Source organism: Oncorhynchus gorbuscha, linkage group LG19 (assembly GCF_021184085.1).
Source record: "Oncorhynchus gorbuscha isolate QuinsamMale2020 ecotype Even-year linkage group LG19, OgorEven_v1.0, whole genome shotgun sequence".
NCBI lineage: Eukaryota > Metazoa > Chordata > Actinopteri > Salmoniformes > Salmonidae > Oncorhynchus > Oncorhynchus gorbuscha.
In genome coordinates this window covers 71,473,902-71,493,689 of record NC_060191.1, presented here as the reverse complement: position 1 = coordinate 71,493,689, position 19,788 = coordinate 71,473,902, and the positions used below count along the sequence as shown (strand labels likewise).

Sequence of the window (19,788 nt, the reverse complement as noted above, 5' to 3'; positions counted from 1 at the left end):
CCACCCATGAGGCCAATAGAGGGCGATGTAGAGGTCCTTTGACTGAGGGAAGGGGCTACCAATCTGGGGCATGGGCACCAACACACCACATAACAGCAGCTATAGCGTAGACAGTCATGGTGCAGTACAGTATATCACTATGGGTTAGAAAACATAGGGCTAGGCTAGCATCACCCACTATAGCCTACAGGACTAGGCTAGCATCACCCACTATAGCCTACAGGACTAGGCTAGCATCACCCACTATAGCCTACAGGACTAGGCTAGCATCACCCACTATAGCCTACAGGACTGGGCTAGCATCACCCACTATAGCCTACAGGCCTAGGCTAGCATCACCCACTATAGCCTACAGGACTAGGTTAGCATCACCCACTATAGCCTATAGGGCTAGGCTAGCATCACACTACCTATAGCCTATCAGCCTATAGCTAGGCTAGCATCACACACTATAGCCTAAAGGGCTAGGCTAGCATCACACACTATAGCTTATAGGGCTAGGCTAGCATCAGATACTATAGCCTATAGGGCTAGGCTAGCATCACACACTATAGCCTAAAGGGCTAGGCTAGCATCACACACTATAGCCTAAAGGGCTAGGCTAGCATCACACACTATAGCTTATAGGGCTAGGCTAGCATCAGATACTATAGCATATAATAACTGCTGCTACTTTATAAACATTTTAGAGATCAATATATTTGGGAAATATATTAGAAAGCTGATCAACTGTGAAGTTGAACGACCAACAGTTTGCTTTCACCCTTCAATACACGTCACAGAATGCTGGTGGCCTTCAATGTGCACAAGTCTCCTCTGGCTAGAGAGGGTTACATTATTAGGCAGATTAATCTCCTCTGGTTAGAGAGGGTAACTGTCATGTTTTGTCTTATATTGTCTTGTCATTTTGCTTTCCCTTCTGTTCGTTTTCCCCCTGCTGGTCTTATTAGGTTCGTTCCCTTTTTTCTCTCTCCCTCCCTCTCTCTCTTCTCTCTATCGTTCCGTTCCTGCTCCCAGCTGTTCCTATTCCCCTACTCAATCATCTAGTCTTTTCACACCTGTTCCTTATCTTGCCCTCTGATTAGAGTCCCTATTTCTCCCCTTGTTTTCCGTTTCTGTCCTGTCGGATCCTTGTATTATGTTCGCCGTGCTGTGTCTTTGTCTCGCCCTGTCGTGTCTTGTTTCCCTCAGATGCTGCGTGTGAGCAGGTGTCTGAGTCTGCTACGGTCGGTGCCTTCCCGAGGCAACCTACAGTTAATGGTCGAGTCTCCAGTCTGTCCTCGTCACTACGAGTGGAATTTAGTTTTTATGTTTTGTTTTCTGCTCTGACTGTCCAGGAGTATTGCCTATATCCTTTACTGGAATAAAGACTCTGTTTTCGCCAAGTCGCTTTTGGGTCCTCATTCACCTGCATAACAGAAGGATCCGACCAAGAATGGACCCAGCGACTATGGATTCTCTCTACTCTACTCGAGTTCCAGGGAGCGATGCTCGGCAGACACGAGCAGGAATTGTCTGCTGCTCGGCATGCCGTTGAGACCCTGGCCGCTCAGGTCTCCGACCTCTCAGGACAGTATCAGAGTCTTCGTCTCGTGCCACCAGCTACTTCCTGGTCTTCCGAGTCTCCGGAACCTAGGGTTAATAACCCACCATGTTACTCTGGGCAGCCCACTGAGTGCCGCTCCTTTCTCACCCAGTGTGATATAGTGTTCTCTCTCCAACCCAACACATACTCAAGAGAGAGAGCTCGGATTGCCTACGTCATATCACTCCTTACTGGTCGGGCTCGGCAGTGGGGCACAGCTATCTGGGAGGCAAGCGCTGAGTGTACTAACGATTATCTGAACTTTAAAGAGGAGATGATAAGGGTTTTTGATCGTTCAGTTTTTGGGAAAGAAGCTTCCTGGTCCCTGTCTTCCCTATGTCAAGGTAATCGATCCATAACGGATTACTCTATAGAGTTTCGCACTCTTGCTGCCTCCAGTAACTGGAACGAGCAGGCGTTGCTCGCTCGTTTTCTGGAGGGACTCCACGCTAAGGTTAAGGATGAGATTCTCTCTCGGGAGGTTCCATCCAGCGTGGATTCTTTGATTGAACTCGCTATTCGCATTGAACGACGGGTAGATCTTCGTCACCGAGCTCATAGAAGAGAGCTCGCGTTAACTGTGTCTCCCCTCTCTCCGACACTACCATCTTTCCCCACTGACTCAGGTGTTGAGCCCATGCAGCTGGGGGGTATTCGCATTTCAACTAAGGAGAGGGAACGGAGAATCACCAACCGCCTCTGTCTCTATTGCGGTTCCGCTGGTCATTTTGTCATTTCATGTCCAGTTAAAGGCCAGAGCTCATCAGTAAGCGGAGGGCGACTGATAAGCGCTACTAGACGGTCCTCTCCGTCAAGTACCTGTACTACCTTACCGGTCCATCTACGCTGGACCGGATCGGCAGCTTCCTGCAGTGCATTAATAGACTCTGGGGCGGAGGGCTGTTTTATGGACGAAGCCTGGGCTCGGGAACATGACATTCCTCTCAGACAGTTAGGGAGCCCACGGTCATGTTCGCCTTGGATGGTAGTCCTCTCCCCAGTATATTATGTGAAACCCTACCTTTAACCCTCACTGTATCTGGTAACCATAGTGAGACCATTTCTTTTTGATTTTTTGTTCACCTTTTACACCTGTTGTTTTGGGTCATCCCTGGCTAGTGTGTCATAATCCTTCTTTTGATTGGTCTAGTAATTCTATCCTTTCCTGGAACGCTTCTTGTCATGTGAAGTGTTTAATGTCTGCTATTCCTCCTGTTTGTTCTGCTCCCTCTTCACAGGAGGAACCTGGTGATTTGACAGGAGTGCCGGAGGAATATCATGGTCTGCGCACGGTCTTCAGTCGGTCCAGAACCAACTCCCTTCCTCCTCACCGGTCGTATGATTGTTGTTCTGATCTCCTCAAGAAGCGTTTTGCATCCGCTCCTATCCTTGTTGCACCTGACGTCACTAAACAGTTTATTGTCGAGGTCGACGCGTCGGGGGTGGGCGTGGGAGCCATTCTGTCCCAGCGCTCCGATACTGACGATGGGGTCCACCCTTGCGCGTATTTTTCTCATCGCCTGTCACCGTCGGAACGTAACTATGATGTGGCTAACCGTGAACTGCTTGCCATCCGTTTAGCCCTAGGCAAATGGCGACAGTGGTTGGAGGGGGCGACCGTTCCTTTTGTCGTTTGGACTGACCAAAGGAACCTTGAGTACATCCGTTCTGCCAAACGACTGAATGCGCGTCATGCTCGTTGGGCGTTGTTTTTCGCTCGTTTCGAGTTCGTTATTTCTTATTGCCCGGGTACTAAGAACACCAAGCCTCATGCTTTATCCCGTCTCTTTAGTTCTTCTGTGGCTTCTACCGATCCCGAGGGGATCCTTCCTGTTGGGCGTGTTGTCGGGTTGACTGTCTGGGGAATTGAGAGACAGGTTAAGCAAGCACTCACTCACACTCCGTCGCCGCACGCTTGTCCTAGTAACCTTCTTTTCGTTCCTGTCTCTACTCGTCTGGCTGTTCTTCAGTGGGCGCACTCTGCCAAGTTAGCTGGCCACCCCGGCGTTCGGGGTACGCTTGCTTCTATTCGCCAGCGGTTTTGGTGGCCTACTCAGGAGCGTGACACGCGCCGTTTCGTGGCTGCGTGTTCGGACTGCGCGCAGAATAAGTCTGGTATTTTTTTTTCTGCTTCTGCTCCTGGTCTTGCTGGGTCTCAGTCTGTTCCCTGCCACCGCATCTCTCCTGTTCTTGTTCCTGCCCTTGCTGTGTCTCAGTCTGTCCCTAGTTGTTACTCTCCTGGCCTGTTTGGTCCTGTTTGCTCTTAAGCTTTCAGTTCTCTACCCATGTCTCATTTTTTTTAGAGTAGTACCCTAGTTTCCCTTTTTATCGTTTTCCGTTACGGTCCTGAGGAGAGGAGTTGGGTTCTTTCTCGGGACGTGCTGGACCGTTTGTGATCTATGATTTCCTCCGTTGCCGCCAGTGTTCCTCCTCGAGTGCGCCAGGAGGCGCTCGGTGAGTGGGGGGGTACTGTCATGTTTTGTCTTATATTGTCTTGTCATTTTGCTTTCCCTTCTGTTCGTTTTCCCCCTGCTGGTCTTATTAGGTTCGTTCCCTTTTTTCTCTCTCCCTCCCTCTCTCTCTTCTCTCTATCGTTCCGTTCCTGCTCCCAGCTGTTCCTATTCCCCTACTCAATCATCTAGTCTTTTCACACCTGTTCCTTATCTTGCCCTCTGATTAGAGTCCCTATTTCTCCCCTTGTTTTCCGTTTCTGTCCTGTCAGATCCTTGTATTATGTTCGCCGTGCTGTGTCTTTGTCTCGCCCTGTCGTGTCTTGTTTCCCTCAGATGCTGCGTGTGAGCAGGTGTCTGAGTCTGCTACGGTCGGTGCCTTCCCGAGGCAACCTACAGTTAATGGTCGAGTCTCCAGTCTGTCCTCGTCACTACGAGTGGAATTGAGTTTTTTATGTTTTGTTTTCTGCTCTGACTGTCCAGGAGTATTGCCTATATCCTTTACTGGAATAAAGACTCTGTTTTCGCCAAGTCGCTTTTGGGTCCTCATTCACCTGCATAACAGTAACATTATTAGGCATATTAATCTCCTCTGGCTAGAGAGGGTTACATTATTAGGCAGATGAATCTCCTCTGGCTAGAGAGGGTTACATTATTAGGCAGATTAATGTCCTCTGGCTAGAGAGGGTTACATTATTAGGCAGATGAATGTCCTCTGGCTAGAGAGGGTTACATTATTAGGCAGATTAATGTCCTCTGGCTAGAGAGGGTTACATTATTAGGCAGATTAATGTCCTCTGGCTAGAGAGGGTTACATTATTAGGCAGATTAATGTCCTCTGGCTAGAGAGGGTTACATTATTAGGCAGATGAATCTCCACTGGCTAGAGAGGGTTACATTATTAGGCAGATGAATCTCCTCTGGCTAGAGAGGGTTACATTATTAGGCAGATTAATGTCCTCTGGCTAGAGAGGGTTACATTATTAGGCAGATTAATGTCCTCTGGCTAGAGAGGGTTACATTATTAGGCAGATGAATCTCCTCTGGCTAGAGAGGGTTACATTATTAGGCAGATTAATCTCCTCTGGCTAGAGAAGGTTACATTATTAGGCAGATTAATCTCCTCTGGCTAGAGAGGGTTACATTATTAGGCAGATTAATCTCCTCTGGCTAGAGAGGGTTACATTATTAGGCAGATTAATCTCCTCTGGCTAGAGAGGGTTACATTATTAGGCAGATTAATCTCCTCTGGCTAGAGAGGGTTACATTATTAGGCAGATTAATCTCCTCTGGCTAGAGAGGGTTACATTATTAGGCAGATTAATCTCCTCTGGCTAGAGAGGGTTACATTATTAGGCAGATTAATCTCCTCTGGCTAGAGAGGGTTACATTATTAGGCAGATTAATCTCCTCTGGCTAGAGAGGGTTACATTATTCGGAAGATTAATCTCCTCTGGTTAGAGAGGGTAACATTATTAGGCATATTAATCTCCTCTGACTAGAGAGGGTTACATTATTAGGCAGATTAATCTCCTCTGGCTAGAGAGGGTTACATTGTTCATCAGATTAATCTCCTCTGGCTAGAGAGGGTTACATTATTCGGAAGATTAATCTCCTCTGGCTAGAGAGGGTAACATTATTAGGCAGATTCATCTCCTCTGGCTAGAGAGGGTTACATTATTCGGAAGATTAATCTCCTCTGGTTAGAGAGGGTAACATTATTAGTCATATTAATCTCCTCTGGCTAGAGAGGGTTACATTATTAGGCAGATGAATCTCCTCTGGCTAGAGAGGGTTACATTATTAGGCAGATGAATCTCCTCTGGCTAGAGAGGGTTACATTATTAGGCAGATTCCTCTCCTCTGGCTAGAGAGGGTTACATTATTAGGCAGATTAATCTCCTCTGGCTAGAGAGGGTTACATTATTAGGCAGATGAATCTCCTCTGGCTAGAGAGGGTTACATTATTAGGCAGATTAATCTCCTCTGGCTAGAGAGGGTTACATTATTAGGCAGATTAATCTCCTCTGGCTAGAGAGGGTTACATTATTAGGCAGATTAATCTCCTCTGGCTAGAGAGGGTTACATTATTAGGCAGATTAATCTCCTCTGGCTAGAGAGGGTTACATTATTAGGCAGATTAATCTCCTCTGGCTAGAGAGGGTTACATTATTAGGCAGATTAATCTCCTCTGGCTAGAGAGGGTTACATTATTAGGCAGATTAATCTCCTCTGGCTAGAGAGGGTTACATTATTAGGCAGATTAATGTCCTCTGGCTAGAGAGGGTTACATTATTAGGCAGATTAATGTCCTCTGGCTAGAGAGGGTTACATTATTAGGCAGATTAATGTCCTCTGGCTAGAGAGGGTTACATTATTAGGCAGATTCATCTACTCTAGCTAGAGAGGGTTACATTATTAGGCAGATTAATGTCCTCTGGCTAGAGAGGGTTACATTATTAGGCAGATTAATGTCCTCTGGCTAGAGAGGGTTACATTATTAGGCAGATTAATCTCCTCTGGCTAGAGAGGGTTACATTATTAGGCAGATTAATCTCCTCTGGCTAGAGAGGGTTACATTATTAGGCAGATTAATCTCCTCTGGCTAGAGAGGGTTACATTATTAGGCAGATTAATCTCCTCTGGCTAGAGAGGGTTACATTATTAGGCAGATTAATCTCCTCTGGCTAGAGAGGGTTACATTATTAGGCAGATTAATCTCCTCTGGCTAGAGAGGGTTACATTATTAGGCAGATTAATCTCCTCTGGCTAGAGAGGGTTACATTATTAGGCAGATTAATCTCCTCTGGCTAGAGAGGGTTACATTATTAGGCAGATTAATCTCCTCTGGCTAGAGAGGGTTACATTATTAGGCAGATTAATCTCCTCTGGCTAGAGAGGGTTACATTATTAGGCAGATTAATCTCCTCTGGCTAGAGAGGGTTACATTATTAGGCAGATTAATCTCCTCTGGCTAGAGAGGGTTATATTATTAGGCAGTTGAATCTCCTCTGGCTAGAGAGGGTTACATTATTAGGCAGATTAATCTCCTCTGGCTAGAGAGGGTTACATTATTAGGCAGATTAATCTCCTCTGGCTAGAGAGGGTTACATTATTAGGCAGATTAATCTCCTCTGGCTAGAGAGGGTTACATTATTAGGCAGATTAATCTCCTCTGGCTAGAGAGGGTTACATTATTAGGCAGATTAATCTCCTCTGGCTAGAGAGGGTTACATTATTAGGCAGATTAATCTCCTCTGGCTAGAGAGGGTTACATTATTAGGCAGATTAATCTCCTCTGGCTAGAGGGTTACATTATTAGGCAGATTAATCTCCTCTGGCTAGAGAGGGTTACATTATTAGGCAGATTAATCTCCTCTGGCTAGAGAGGGTTACATTATTAGGCAGATTAATCTCCTCTGGTTAGAGAGGGTTACATTATTAGGCAGATTAATCTCCTCTGGCTAGAGGGTTACATTATTAGGCAGATTAATCTCCTCTGGCTAGAGAGGGTTACATTATTAGGCAGATTAATGTTCTGAACCCTTTTAAACTAATTTATGTTTATGGGCGGACTGGTCAATGTTTTGGCCAGTGGACCAGTCTAATTTAGTTTTGTGTGTGTGGGAGCTGTAAGGGAGGGGGGAAAGGGCCAGTCTAATTTAGGTTTATGTGGGTGGGGACCTTAAGGGAGGGGGGAAAGTGCCTGTCTAATTTAGGTCTATGTGGGTGGGAGCCTTAAGGGAGGGGGAAAGGGCCTGTCTAATTTAGGTTTATTTGGGTGGGAGACTTAAGGGAGGGGGGAAAGGACCAGTCTAATTTAGGTCTATGTGGGTGGGGGCCTTAAGGGAGGGAGGAAAGGGCCTGTCTAATTTAGGTTTATGTAGGTGGGAGCCTTAAGGGAGGGAGGAAAGGGCCAGTCTAATTTAGGTTTATGTAGGTGGGAGCCTTAAGGGAGCGGGGAAAGGGCCAGTCTAATTTAGGTTTATGTGTGTGGGGGCTGTAAGGGAGGGGGGAAATGGACCAGTGTGTTAGAAATGCCAGGGATGATGTTTGTCCCAGACTACACCTGAATATGTTCTCCCTATAGACATAAGTGTTCCATTTTAAAAATAAAACACTGAAGAAAATTTGATTAAAATGGCTGAATGGTTAGCCTACACAATTTATTTGGTTCACATTTGCAAAATGAATGTGTATCTAACTGTATCAACAAAAGCACATGCAACTCTTGTCAGATAAGCCCGGAGAAAAAGCGGATTTTCTGCCCCCTCGCGACAGACAGACAGCCTGCAGGGAACAGAATGCAATCTGCTGCAGCACCACTGACAAGCTCGTCATCCGCTGCCTCGCACTCCCGAGGAGTGGGCGTGCGCTCTCGGGTTCCATTGCCTACTGTTCTACAAAGACATATTTCCTGGCAAGACAAAAAAACACTCCCAACATGAATGTATGAGTCAAATTGAGAACTTCCTAGGAGCATACCAAAAAAAAAAAAAAAAACGTTATTTTTAAAAAACAAATTGGCTACATAGTAAAGACATTAAAGCATGGGCTGTGATGTTGCACTCACAACAATGTAGTGATTGTTTTCCCCCCCAGACCTATGCATAACAAATGCGTATTTATCACAGTCACAATGACAGCCTCAGAAAACCAGCAAAGCACAGGCATATCAAAAGTCAAATGAAGCATTTAGGAATGGAGCAACCCATTCAGAAGACAGTCCAGGTTTAAACATGGGCTACATTTTGAAAATACACCCTCGCCCCTCATCACCTAGAATACCATTACACATACATTGAAATCGAGTAGAATTTAGTAGAACGCTTACCCTTCTCAAAACTGAGATTTTTGGATACTTCGAGTTCGGCCATTTATGACTAATTTTGTGTTTGCATAGCTTTGGATAAATAATTCCTCTCCGGGATAAAGAGGGAGTGATACTGTTTTGAGGTAGTGCTCTCAATTAGTTTTTTTGTCCGTTCATCCACTTTGGACATCATTGCCATTAGATAGTCTCCAGTAAGGTACAATAGTTGCCCAGGCGTGAAATCCCATATGTTGGTCTGAAATTACCCCCATGCTGCTCTTAGTCCAAATGGAACGCATGTTTTCATCCGTGTCACACCGTCGCCAAACGACCCAGAGATGAACTGAATTGACAGAAACAGGACCCTCTCTCTGAACGCTCCACAAAACCTGCTGCTTATCTCTCCTGCGCAACATACACACGCATGTCTCCGCTTATCTCTCTGCGCAGAGAGAGCGAAGGCGATGGAGGGTGTTACAATCCTCACATCAGTCGCGCAGAGTGAAAAATGCGATAAACCCATTATCTTGACATATTTACGCGATAGCCTGGCGAGGGGGTGAGTGGGGCGGTCATATACGCGGAGCTAGTGAAACGGGTCAAAGTTCCCCTCGCAAGGGACTCAAAATATACTAACCAAATTTCATATAGTCTATGAACAAAAATCTTTCACAGGATGTTGGCCAGGTAGACTAATTGATGAAAGACAGTTCAGTGTGATTTGACATCGAGTTGCATTTAAGTCGTTAAGATTGTGTTCCGGGGGGAATCAAGAATGGAAAAGTTGAACTTGTGTGTTTTTGACGGACGTTCCACTACCTCTCATGTCACCGGCTCTGACGTGGGGAGCGCGGGAGAAGGGAAGCGGTTTATTTATTATTTGTACTCGCTCTCTCTCTCTGCTTTCTATTCCGCAGGGTGATATTATTACCGCGTGTGTCCTGCCACTGCTGCATCTCCAAAGACGTAAACTATTTCACCAATAGGAAACACATCACCCATAAATTGGCCCTTCAGCCAATGATTGTTTTTATTTTTCAGTGCAGGCTTCTGAGTGGAAAGGATATTGCCCAGGGGCTTCGTCAAACAATCACCGAGGCATTTTCCTCGCTTGACTAATATATTTGCTCATTAGAAGGCTACCAGCTTTACGGTTTGAATTGAAGAATAGATTATCACTGTGATAATTATAATAATATGTAGCCTCACTAGCTACCCAACGGGCAAAAATTGGTCGAATCAATGTTGTTTCCACGTCATTTCAACAAAACAATTCAACATTAATCAACGGATTAGAAAAAAGTCATCAAGGTAAGGGAATTTCGCATTTTATTCACCCAACTTCTAACCTAAATCCAATGGTAATTTCACGTTGAATTCACGTTAGTTGACAACTCAACGAAATGTAAATTAAAAACTAGATGTTGAAATGACGTCTGTGCCCAGTGGGTTAGTCTGTCTGATGAGAAATACATGGTCATTTCCACACACTGTCATCTCTTATCTACTCCAAATGTATAATTGCTGTAATTCAGCTTCAAGCCAAGGTTCAACATTATTCTGTTAGGGCAGTGGTTCCCAAACTTGTTATAGCCCAGTACCCCTTCAAACATTTAACCTCTAGCTGTACCCCCTCTAGCACCAGGGTCAGCACACTCTCAAATGTTGTTTTTTGCCATCATTGTAAGCATGCCACACACACACTATACGATACATTTATTAAACAGAAGAATAAGTGTGAGTTTTTGTCACAACCCGGCTTGTGGGAAGTGACAAAGAGCTCTTATAGGTCCTTGGCACAAATAAAAATATAAGAAGAATCACAAATGTTGCCTTTATTTAACTATCTTACATATAAAACCTGATTTGTTCATCAGAAATGGTGAATATCTCACCACAGGTTAATGAGAATGGTGTACTTTAGAGGATACACATTACTCTGCAATGTTGATTGGGTTGTATTGGAGAGTATCTCAGTCTGAAATCATTTTACACACACAGTGTTTTACACACACAGTGTTTTACACACACAGATGTCACAAAGCTGTCCAGTACCTTAAAAATATCCTCTCATGTTGTCCTGGTTTCCTGTGGTTTACAGAAGAGGCTGTCTTCCTTAATTGACCCCCCATAAAGATAACGGACATATACCAGGAGCTGTGCCAGGACCTGTTGACTCATCCAGCTGTAACAGACATATACCAGGAGCCGTGTCAGGCCTGTTGACTCATCCAGCTGTAACAGACATATACCAGGAGCCGTGTCAGGCCTGTTGACTCATCCAGCTGTAACAGACATATACCAGGAGCTGTGCCAGGACCTGTTGACTCATCCAGCTGTAACAGACATATACCAGGAGCCGTGTCAGGCCTGTTGACTCATCCAGCTGTAACAGACATATACCAGGAGCTGTGCCAGGCCTGTTGACTCATCCAGCTGTAACAGACATATACCAGGAGCCGTGTCAGGCCTGTTGACTCATCCAGCTGTAACAGACATATACCAGGAGCTGTGCCAGGCCTGTTGACTCATCCAGCTGTAACAGACATATACCAGGAGCTGTGTCAGACCTGCCACGTCTGTTGTCTCATCCAGCTGTAACAGACATATACCAGGAGCTGTGTCAGACCCACCACGTCTGTTGACTCATCCAGCTGTAACAGACATATACCAGGAGCTGTGTCAGACCTGCCACGTCTGTTGACTCATCCAGCTTTAAGGCATGTAATTCACTGGCTTGTATGTGAAGCAGTAATTGTTTCAAAACACCTCCTGCCATGTCATTGATGCATCGTGAAACAGTGTTGTTTGATGAAGACACAGTCTGTATAGTTTCTTTGTCCTTTTCCCCCAGCATTGTCCCAGTCATATCCACGGCAGCAGGAAGAATGAAGTCCTCCACAATAGTATAGGGCTTGTCTGTCCCAGCCACTCGGTAGCTCACCATATAAGATGCTTCTAGACCTTCTTATTAATGGTATCTGTTGCTTTTATACTTGTCTTACTACTCAAACAACTCGTGGTTTATTTTTCAAATTGTCACATTTTGTTTCTAAATGTCTGCAAGAGTGAAGGTTTCCTGCGAGAGAGTAACGTTTAATGTGATTGGATGAGTAACGGTTAATGTGATTGGATGAGTAACGGTTAATGTGATTGGATGAGTAACGGTTAATGTGATTGGATGAGTAACGGTTAATGTGATTGGATGAGTAACGGTTAATGTGATTGGATGAGTAACGGTTAATGTGATTGGATGAGTAACGGTTAATGTGATTGGATGAGTAACTGTTAATGTGATTGGATGAGTAACGGTTAATGTGATTGGATGAGTAACGGTTAATGTGATTGGATGAGTAACGGTTAATGTGATTGGATGAGTAACGGTTAATGTGATTGGATGAGTAACGTTTAATGTGATTGGATGAGTAACGTTTAATGTGATTGGATGAGTAACGGTTAATGTGATTGGATGAGTAACGGTTAATGTGATTGGATGAGTAACGGTTAATGTGATTGGATGAGTAACGGTTAATGTGATTGGATGAGTAACGGTTAATGTGATTGGATGTTAATTATTTGACTAGACTACCTGTATTTGACATTGTGTTGTTATTTCGCTGAACCGACGATGGTTTCATTTAATTTTTGGCAGTGAAACGAGGCTCACCCAAATGTATAGCCCGTTGGAAAATATAAATGTACTGTTTGAAAATGTGAAGAAAAAAAATATATTATATAAACTCAGCAAAAAAGAAGAAACGTCCCTTTTTCAGGATCCTGTCTTTCAATGATAATTTGTATACATCCAAATAACTTCACAGATCTTCATTGTAAAGGGTTTAACCTCACTAGGGTAGGGGACACTATTTTCACCTACAGATGAAAAGTGTGCCCAAAGTAAAATGCCTGCTACTCAGCCCCAGAAGCTAGGATATGCATATAATTATTAGATTTGGATAGAAAACACTCCAAAGTTTCTAAAACACACTAAAATAATGTCTATGAGTATAACATAACTAAAATGATAGGTGAAAACCTGGGACAAATCCATCCAGGAAGTGGGATTTTTTTATGTTTGTAGATTTCCATTGACTGCCTATACAGATTCCATTGACTTAGGACTCAAATTGCATTTCCTATGGCTTCCACTAGATGTCACCAGTCTTTAGAAATTGTTTCAGGTTTGTACTGAGGGAGTAAGACCACTCTGAATGAGTGGACACTGCAGTGTCCCAGAGGTTTTTCATACACTCGACCGAGAGCGCGCCTTTCTTGTTGTCCTTTTATATTGACAAAGCTTTTGTCCGGTTTAAATATTATTGATTAATATGACTAAAAACAACCTGAGGATTGATTTTAAACATGATTTGACATGTTTCTACAAACTTTACTGATTCTTTTGAGATTTTTCGTCTGCCTGTTGTGACTGCCTTTTAGCCTGTGGATTACTGAACAAAACGTGCGAACAAAACGGAGGTTTTTGGATAATAAGAGGGACTTTATGGAACAAAACAAACATTTATTGAGTAAATGGGAGTCTTGTGAGTGCAACCATATGAAGATCATCAAAGGTAAGTGATACATTTTATCGCTATTTCTGACATGTGTAACTCCTCTACTTGGCTGGTAACTGTTTGTAATGATTTGTCTGCTGGGCACAGTTCTCAGATAATCGCATGGTATGCTTTTGCCGTAAAGCCAGCCTTTTTGAAATCTGACACCGTGGTTGGATTAACAAGAAGTTCATCTTTAAACCAATGTATAACACTTGTATGTTTTATGAATTTTTATAATGAGTATTTGTTTTTGAATGTGGCGCTCTGCAATTTCAATGGATGTTGGCCAGATGGGACGCTACTATCCCACACCCCCTAGAGAGGTTAAACACGGTTTCCCATGCTTGTTCAATGAGTCATAAACAATTAATGAACATGCACCTGTGGAACAGTCATTAAGACACTAACAGTTTACAGACGGTAGGCCGTTAAGGTCACAGTTATGAAAACTTAGGATAGGAAAGAGGCCTTTCTACTGACTCTGAAAAACACCAAAAGAAAGATGCCCAGGGTCCCTGCTCATGTGCGTGAACGTGCCTTAGGCATGCTGCAAGGAGGACTGCCGATCTGGCCAGGGCAATAATTTGCAATGTCCGTACTGTGAGACGCCTAAGACAGTGCTACAGGGAGACAGGATGGACAGCTGATTGTCCTCGCAGTGGCAGACCACGTGTAACAACACCTGCACATGATCGGTACATCCTAACAACACACGTGTGGGACAGGTACAGGATGGCAACAGCAACTGCCCGAGTTACACCAGGAACGCACAATCCCTCAATCAGTGCTCAGATCAATAGGTTAAGACTGAGGGCTTGTAGGCCTGTTGTAAGGCAGGTCCTCGCCAGACATCACCAGCAACAACGTCGCCTATGGGCACAAACCCACCATCGCTGGACCAGAAAGGACTGGCAAAAAGTGCTCTTTACTGATGAGTCACGGTTTTGTCTGTGGGGCGCGTTCCTCTGCCCAGGTGTTGCTGACACATGCCCGAACACAATGCCCAGTGGCGTGTACTCATGGATGCCAAAGGAAGCCAGAAATAGACCAATAAATAAAAATTAAAAAACGTATAAAATAATGTATCTTTCCTTTGTCTGTGTTTCATTGTTTTTCCGTCAACTTGCAAGAGGCTGCATGTGTCTCACTGGAGAAAGCAACCTAGCAAGTAAAACAGCGCCCCTCTTTCTCAGTATATGTAGCCTACCTATCTGCTGCTGTCTGATCAGAAAGGGTAGGACCCGTAGCGTTGAATGCAAGGGAAGCCAGCGAGCATTTGACCTCCCTTGATTAAAAAAATAATAATAGCCAATCAGTGTTGAGCTAAACTGAGTGAGCTCAACTGTGATTGGTTCTGGCGCACATCAAAAACAACATGTCAAGGGAAGCCAGTTTGGATTTGGCTTCACACCAATCACATCACATCAAAAGCAGAACGTCATTTACAGAAAAAAACTTTCATTGTTGCATCTCGTTGGGTCCTTATCGTCCCGTGGTTAGCTAGCTAGCTAACACCATCCCCTTCCTAAATTAATTATGGATGGAGTTAGGGATTTAGACTTAATTCTCCATACTGGCAAATGATTATAATGGCGATTTTGATCAAACCATATATTCATATATTGTGCCACTGGCCTGAGAGGATGGAAGTTCAATATGTGGCTAAATGTAGTAGGCTAATGTTAACTAGCTGGCCTGGTGCATTGTTATGCATGAAAGGAAGTTAGACTAGCAAGCAGGTATTTTAGCCAGGTAGCCTAGGACAACAAAAACAACAAAATTTCACTGGACAGAGGTTGCTATCTGGTTTTGTGATGAAACAAAGGTGTGGTTGAATTATTTCTGCCTCCTTATGCCTATATATAATGGTAAGACAGTGATTTTACCCACGCACCACTACTGACGACGCCTGGATAGGTACACTACATGACCAAAAGTATGTGGACACCTGCTGGTCGAACATCTCATTCCAAAATCATGGGCATTAATATGGAGTCGTCCCCCCCCCCCCCCCCTCTGCTGCTATAACAGCCTCCACTCTTCTGGGAAGACTTTCCACTAGATGTTGGAACATTGCTGTGGGACTTGCTTCCATTCAGTCACAAGAGCATTAGTGAGGTCGGGCACTGATGTTGGGTGATTAGGCCTGGCTCGCAATCGGCGTTCCAATTCATCCCAAAGGTGTTCGATGGGGTTGAGGTCAGGGCTCTGTGCAGGCCAGCCAAGTTCTCCCACGCCGATCTCGACAAACCATTTCTGTATGGACCTCGCTTTGTGCTCGGGGACATTGTCATGCTGAAACAGGAAAGGGCCTCCCCCCAAACTGTTGCCACAAAGTTGGAGGCACAGAATCTTCTAGAATGTCATTGTATGCTGTAGCATTAAGATTTCCCTTCACTGGAACTAAAGGGCCTGAACCATGAAAAACAGCCCCAGATCAGTATTCCTCCTCCACCAAACTTTACAGTTGGCACTATGCAATCGGGCAGGTAGTGTTCTCATGGCATCCGCCAAACCCAGATTAATCCGTCGGACTGCCAGATGGTGAAGCGTAATTCATCACTCACGAATACGCGTTTCCACTGCTCCAGAGTCCAATGGCGGCGAGCTTTATACCACTCCAGCAGACCCTTGGCATTGAGCATTGTGATCTTAGGCCTGTGTGCGGCTGCTCGGTCATGGAAACCCATTTCATGAAGCTCCAGACAAACAGTTCTTGTGCTGACGTTGCTTCCAGTGACAGTTTGGAACTCAGTAGTGAATGTTGCAACCGAGGACAGACCATTTTTTGCACACTACGCACTTCAAGACTCGGCAGTAACGTTCTGTGAGCTTGTGTGGCCTACCACTTCGTGGCTGTGCCGTTGTTGCTCCTCGATGTTTCCACTTCACAATAACAGCACTTACAGTTGACCGGGGAAGCTCTAGCAGGGCAGACAATTGACTAACTGACTTATTGGAAAGGTGGCATCCTATGACGGTGCCACGTTGAAAGTCACTGAGCTCTTCAGTAAGGCCATTCTACTGTCAACGTTTTGTCTATGGAGATTGCATGGCTGGGTGCTCAATTTTATACACCTGTCAGCAACGGTTGTGGATGAAATAGCTGAATTCACTAATTTGAAGGGGCGTCCACATACTTTTGTATATATAGTGTATTTTCTGTATCAGCTAACCACATCATATGTTATAGCAGTCTGGTGGCTGATGGCAGTTGGCAGTCCATGACCTTGGTTAATGCTTGCAATGTCTGAGCAGGAGAAGGCAAACGCGATGTCCCAGTGTGCACCATCCAACACCGACGTTCATGGACGTTGACATTTGATCTGGCCCACGATGCACATAATAATTCACATTTCCTGTCATTGTAAGATTATTGTCCTGCTGTAACAAACCGATCAAATTAAGATATCTGTGGACATAGAGAAATAGAGAACTGTTTGTGTGTGTGTGTGTGTGTGTGTGTGTGTGTGTGTGTGTGTGTGTGTGTGTGTGTGTGTGTGTGTGTGTGTGTGTGTGTGTGTGTGTGTGTGTGTGTGTGTGTGTGTGTGTGTGTGTGTGTGTGTGTGACACTCACCATGAAAGATGCTGTTGTCTGTGAGGAAGTGATGGCAGTACTGCGGCCCTCCTTTCCTGTTCACAACCCAGGAACTCATGGCGGCGGGAGGGATGGGAGACCTGTGAAGGAGGAGGAAAGCGTGAGACTGGACACAATACAGTTCACCTTAGGCTTAATATGTTTATTTCCTGGTTCCTCTCTAGGGTTCCTGCCTTCTAGGGAGCTTTTCACAGCCACTGTGCTTCTGCCTCTGCATTGCCTTCTCTTTGGGGCTTTAGGCTGAGTATATAAAAGGCTTTATAAAATGTGATGGATTGATTAAACTTGTGTAGCTCCTGAATAATTAACTTAGTGTGGATTAGGGGGCACCAGGCGTGACAGCCCTATATGTGATGTGAGGAAGAAACAGCATTCACAACGTTTACAATGAAATAACACTTTCACCTCAAAGAGCCTAAAGTGTAATATAACCCCTGAACTGTGCTCTATACAGAGGAGCTGTTCCTGAACTCTGTAGACAGACTCCTCCCCTCAGGTCAGCTGACACCAGACACCCCAGCCTGTCAGGAGCTGTTCCTGAACTCTGTAGACAGACTCCTCCCCTGACACCAGACACCCCAGCCTGTCAGGAGCTGTTCCTGAACAGGTCAGCTGACACCAGACACCCCAGCCTGTCAGGAGCTGTTCCTGAACTCTGTAGACAGACTCCTCCCCTCAGGTCAGCTGACACTCAGACACCCCAGCCTGTCAGGAGCTGTTCCTGAACTCTGTCAGACAGACTCCTCCCTCAGGTCAGCTGACACCAGACACCCCAGCCTGTCAGGAGCTGTTCCTGAACTCTGTAGACAGACTCCTCCCCTCAGGTCAGCTGACACCAGACACCCCAGCCTGTCAGGAGCTGTTCCTGAACTCTGTAGACAGACTCCTCCCCTCAGGTCAGCTGACACCAGACACCCCAGCCTGTCAGGAGCTGTTCCTGAACTCTGTAGACAGACTCCTCCCCTCAGGTCAGCTGACACCAGACACCCCAGCCTGTCAGGAGCTGTTCCTGAACTCTGTAGACAGACTCCTCCCCTCAGGTCAGCTGACACCAGACACCCCAGCCTGTCAGGAGCTGTTCCTGAACTCTGTAGACAGACTCCTCCCTCAGGTCAGCAGGTCAGCTGACACCAGACACCCCAGCCTGTCAGGAGCTGTTCCTGAACTCTGTAGACAGACTCCTCCCCTCAGGTCAGCTGACACCAGACACCCCAGCCTGTCAGGAGCTGTTCCTGAACTCTGTAGACAGACTCCTCCCCTCAGGTCAGCTGACACCAGACACCCCAGCCTGTCAGGAGCTGTTCCTGAACTCTGTAGACAGACTCCTCCCCTCAGGTCAGCTGACACCAGACACCCCAGCCTGTCAGGAGCTGTTCCTGAACTCTGTAGACAGAGGCTGTAAATCACAGGGAGATGGACCAGGAACATGTGGGAAAACAGGAGGAGAGATGAGTGATGAGTGAAGAAGAGGAAGGAAGGAAGGGACTGAGGGTTAAGGGGAGCAAACAGAGTGGTAGTGTAGGGGTGGACAGAATGGGAGCTGGTCTGGACTGGGCTTGGAGATGGGAGGGGACTGACAGAACGGGGACTGGTCTGGACTGGGGTTGGAGGTGGGAGGGGACTGACAGAACGGGAACTGGTCTGGACTTGGCTTGGAGGTAAGAGGGGACTGACAGAACGGGGACTGGTCTGGACTTGGCTTGGAGGTACGAGGGGACTGACAGAACGGGGACTGGTCTGGACTTGGCTTGGAGGTAAGAGGGGACTGACAGAACGGGGACTGGTCTGGACTGGGGTTGGAGGTGGGAGGGGACTGACAGAACGGGTACTGGTCTGGACTTGGCTTGGAGGTAAGAGGGGACTGACAAATAGCAGGAGATGAGGTCTGGGGTTGGAGGTGAGAGGTCACTGCCATGGGTAACCGCTCCACTGTGACAGGCAGCCAATAGACAGAGACATGACAGGACGGACACTGGAAGTTACAAATGACTCAAACAGAGGTTTATCTCTGCACCTTTATTCTGATATGGTAGTTTTATGAAGGAAGACATTTTTATTTTTTTGCTATTTGTCTATTCACACTACAATAAAGCTGGGCTTGGCCAATGTCAGAATTTAAAAAACGCACGTGTGGTCTTTCGCTGCAAGGGTTCATTTACATGTATCTAATGTAGCTCCTACAAACCCATAATATCTATCCTTGCAGACCGTAGAACTAAGACATCCAAACACTGATTAAATGTGAAAAATACATTACATTTATACCAGCACATAGATGAAATAGTGAAATGCTGCCTGGCTCTCTGTCCTCTCTTCCATAAAGACAAATAGCATTGTCAGATCTCATATAGGAAGTTATAGACTTAGTGTTCCGTCTGACACATACTCTTAACATTCTGTCTGTAACTAGACAGAGAATGCTGTTACTGAGATCCACGGTGGTTTGACCCAGGGGGGATGGTATTCATGAGCTTGAGTGTGTTGTCATGCTGTGGTGATGTGAACATGCCTCTCCTCTCTGTAACCCAAGCCGCCCACTAGCCCAGGGGAACACAATTAGTTCATTCCTGTCCAATGGGGGTCTTGTGAAAATATCCCCTCATTAATAAATGCAACTGTAACAGTCTTTCTACTGTTGTTATTATTACTTTACTTATCTATTGTTCACCTAATACATATTTTTTTACTTAAAAATTGCACTGTTGGTTAGGGCCTGTAAGTAAGCCTTTCACTGTAAGGTTGTATTCGGAGCACGTGACAAATAAACTTTGATTTGATTTGGTCGT

General features: G+C 45.4%; 1 protein-coding gene across 1 annotated transcript in view; it reads right to left on the bottom strand.

Annotated features, from left to right (window-relative positions):
- The window catches only part of LOC124005158 (1-phosphatidylinositol 4,5-bisphosphate phosphodiesterase eta-1-like), a 154,621-nt gene that overhangs the window by 113,818 nt on the left and 21,015 nt on the right, over positions 1 to 19,788 (bottom strand). Inside the window, 1 exon segment of the mRNA XM_046314148.1 lies at positions 16,982 to 17,082. Coding sequence (XP_046170104.1) covers positions 16,982 to 17,060 — 79 coding nt within the window. The 5' untranslated portion in view covers positions 17,061 to 17,082.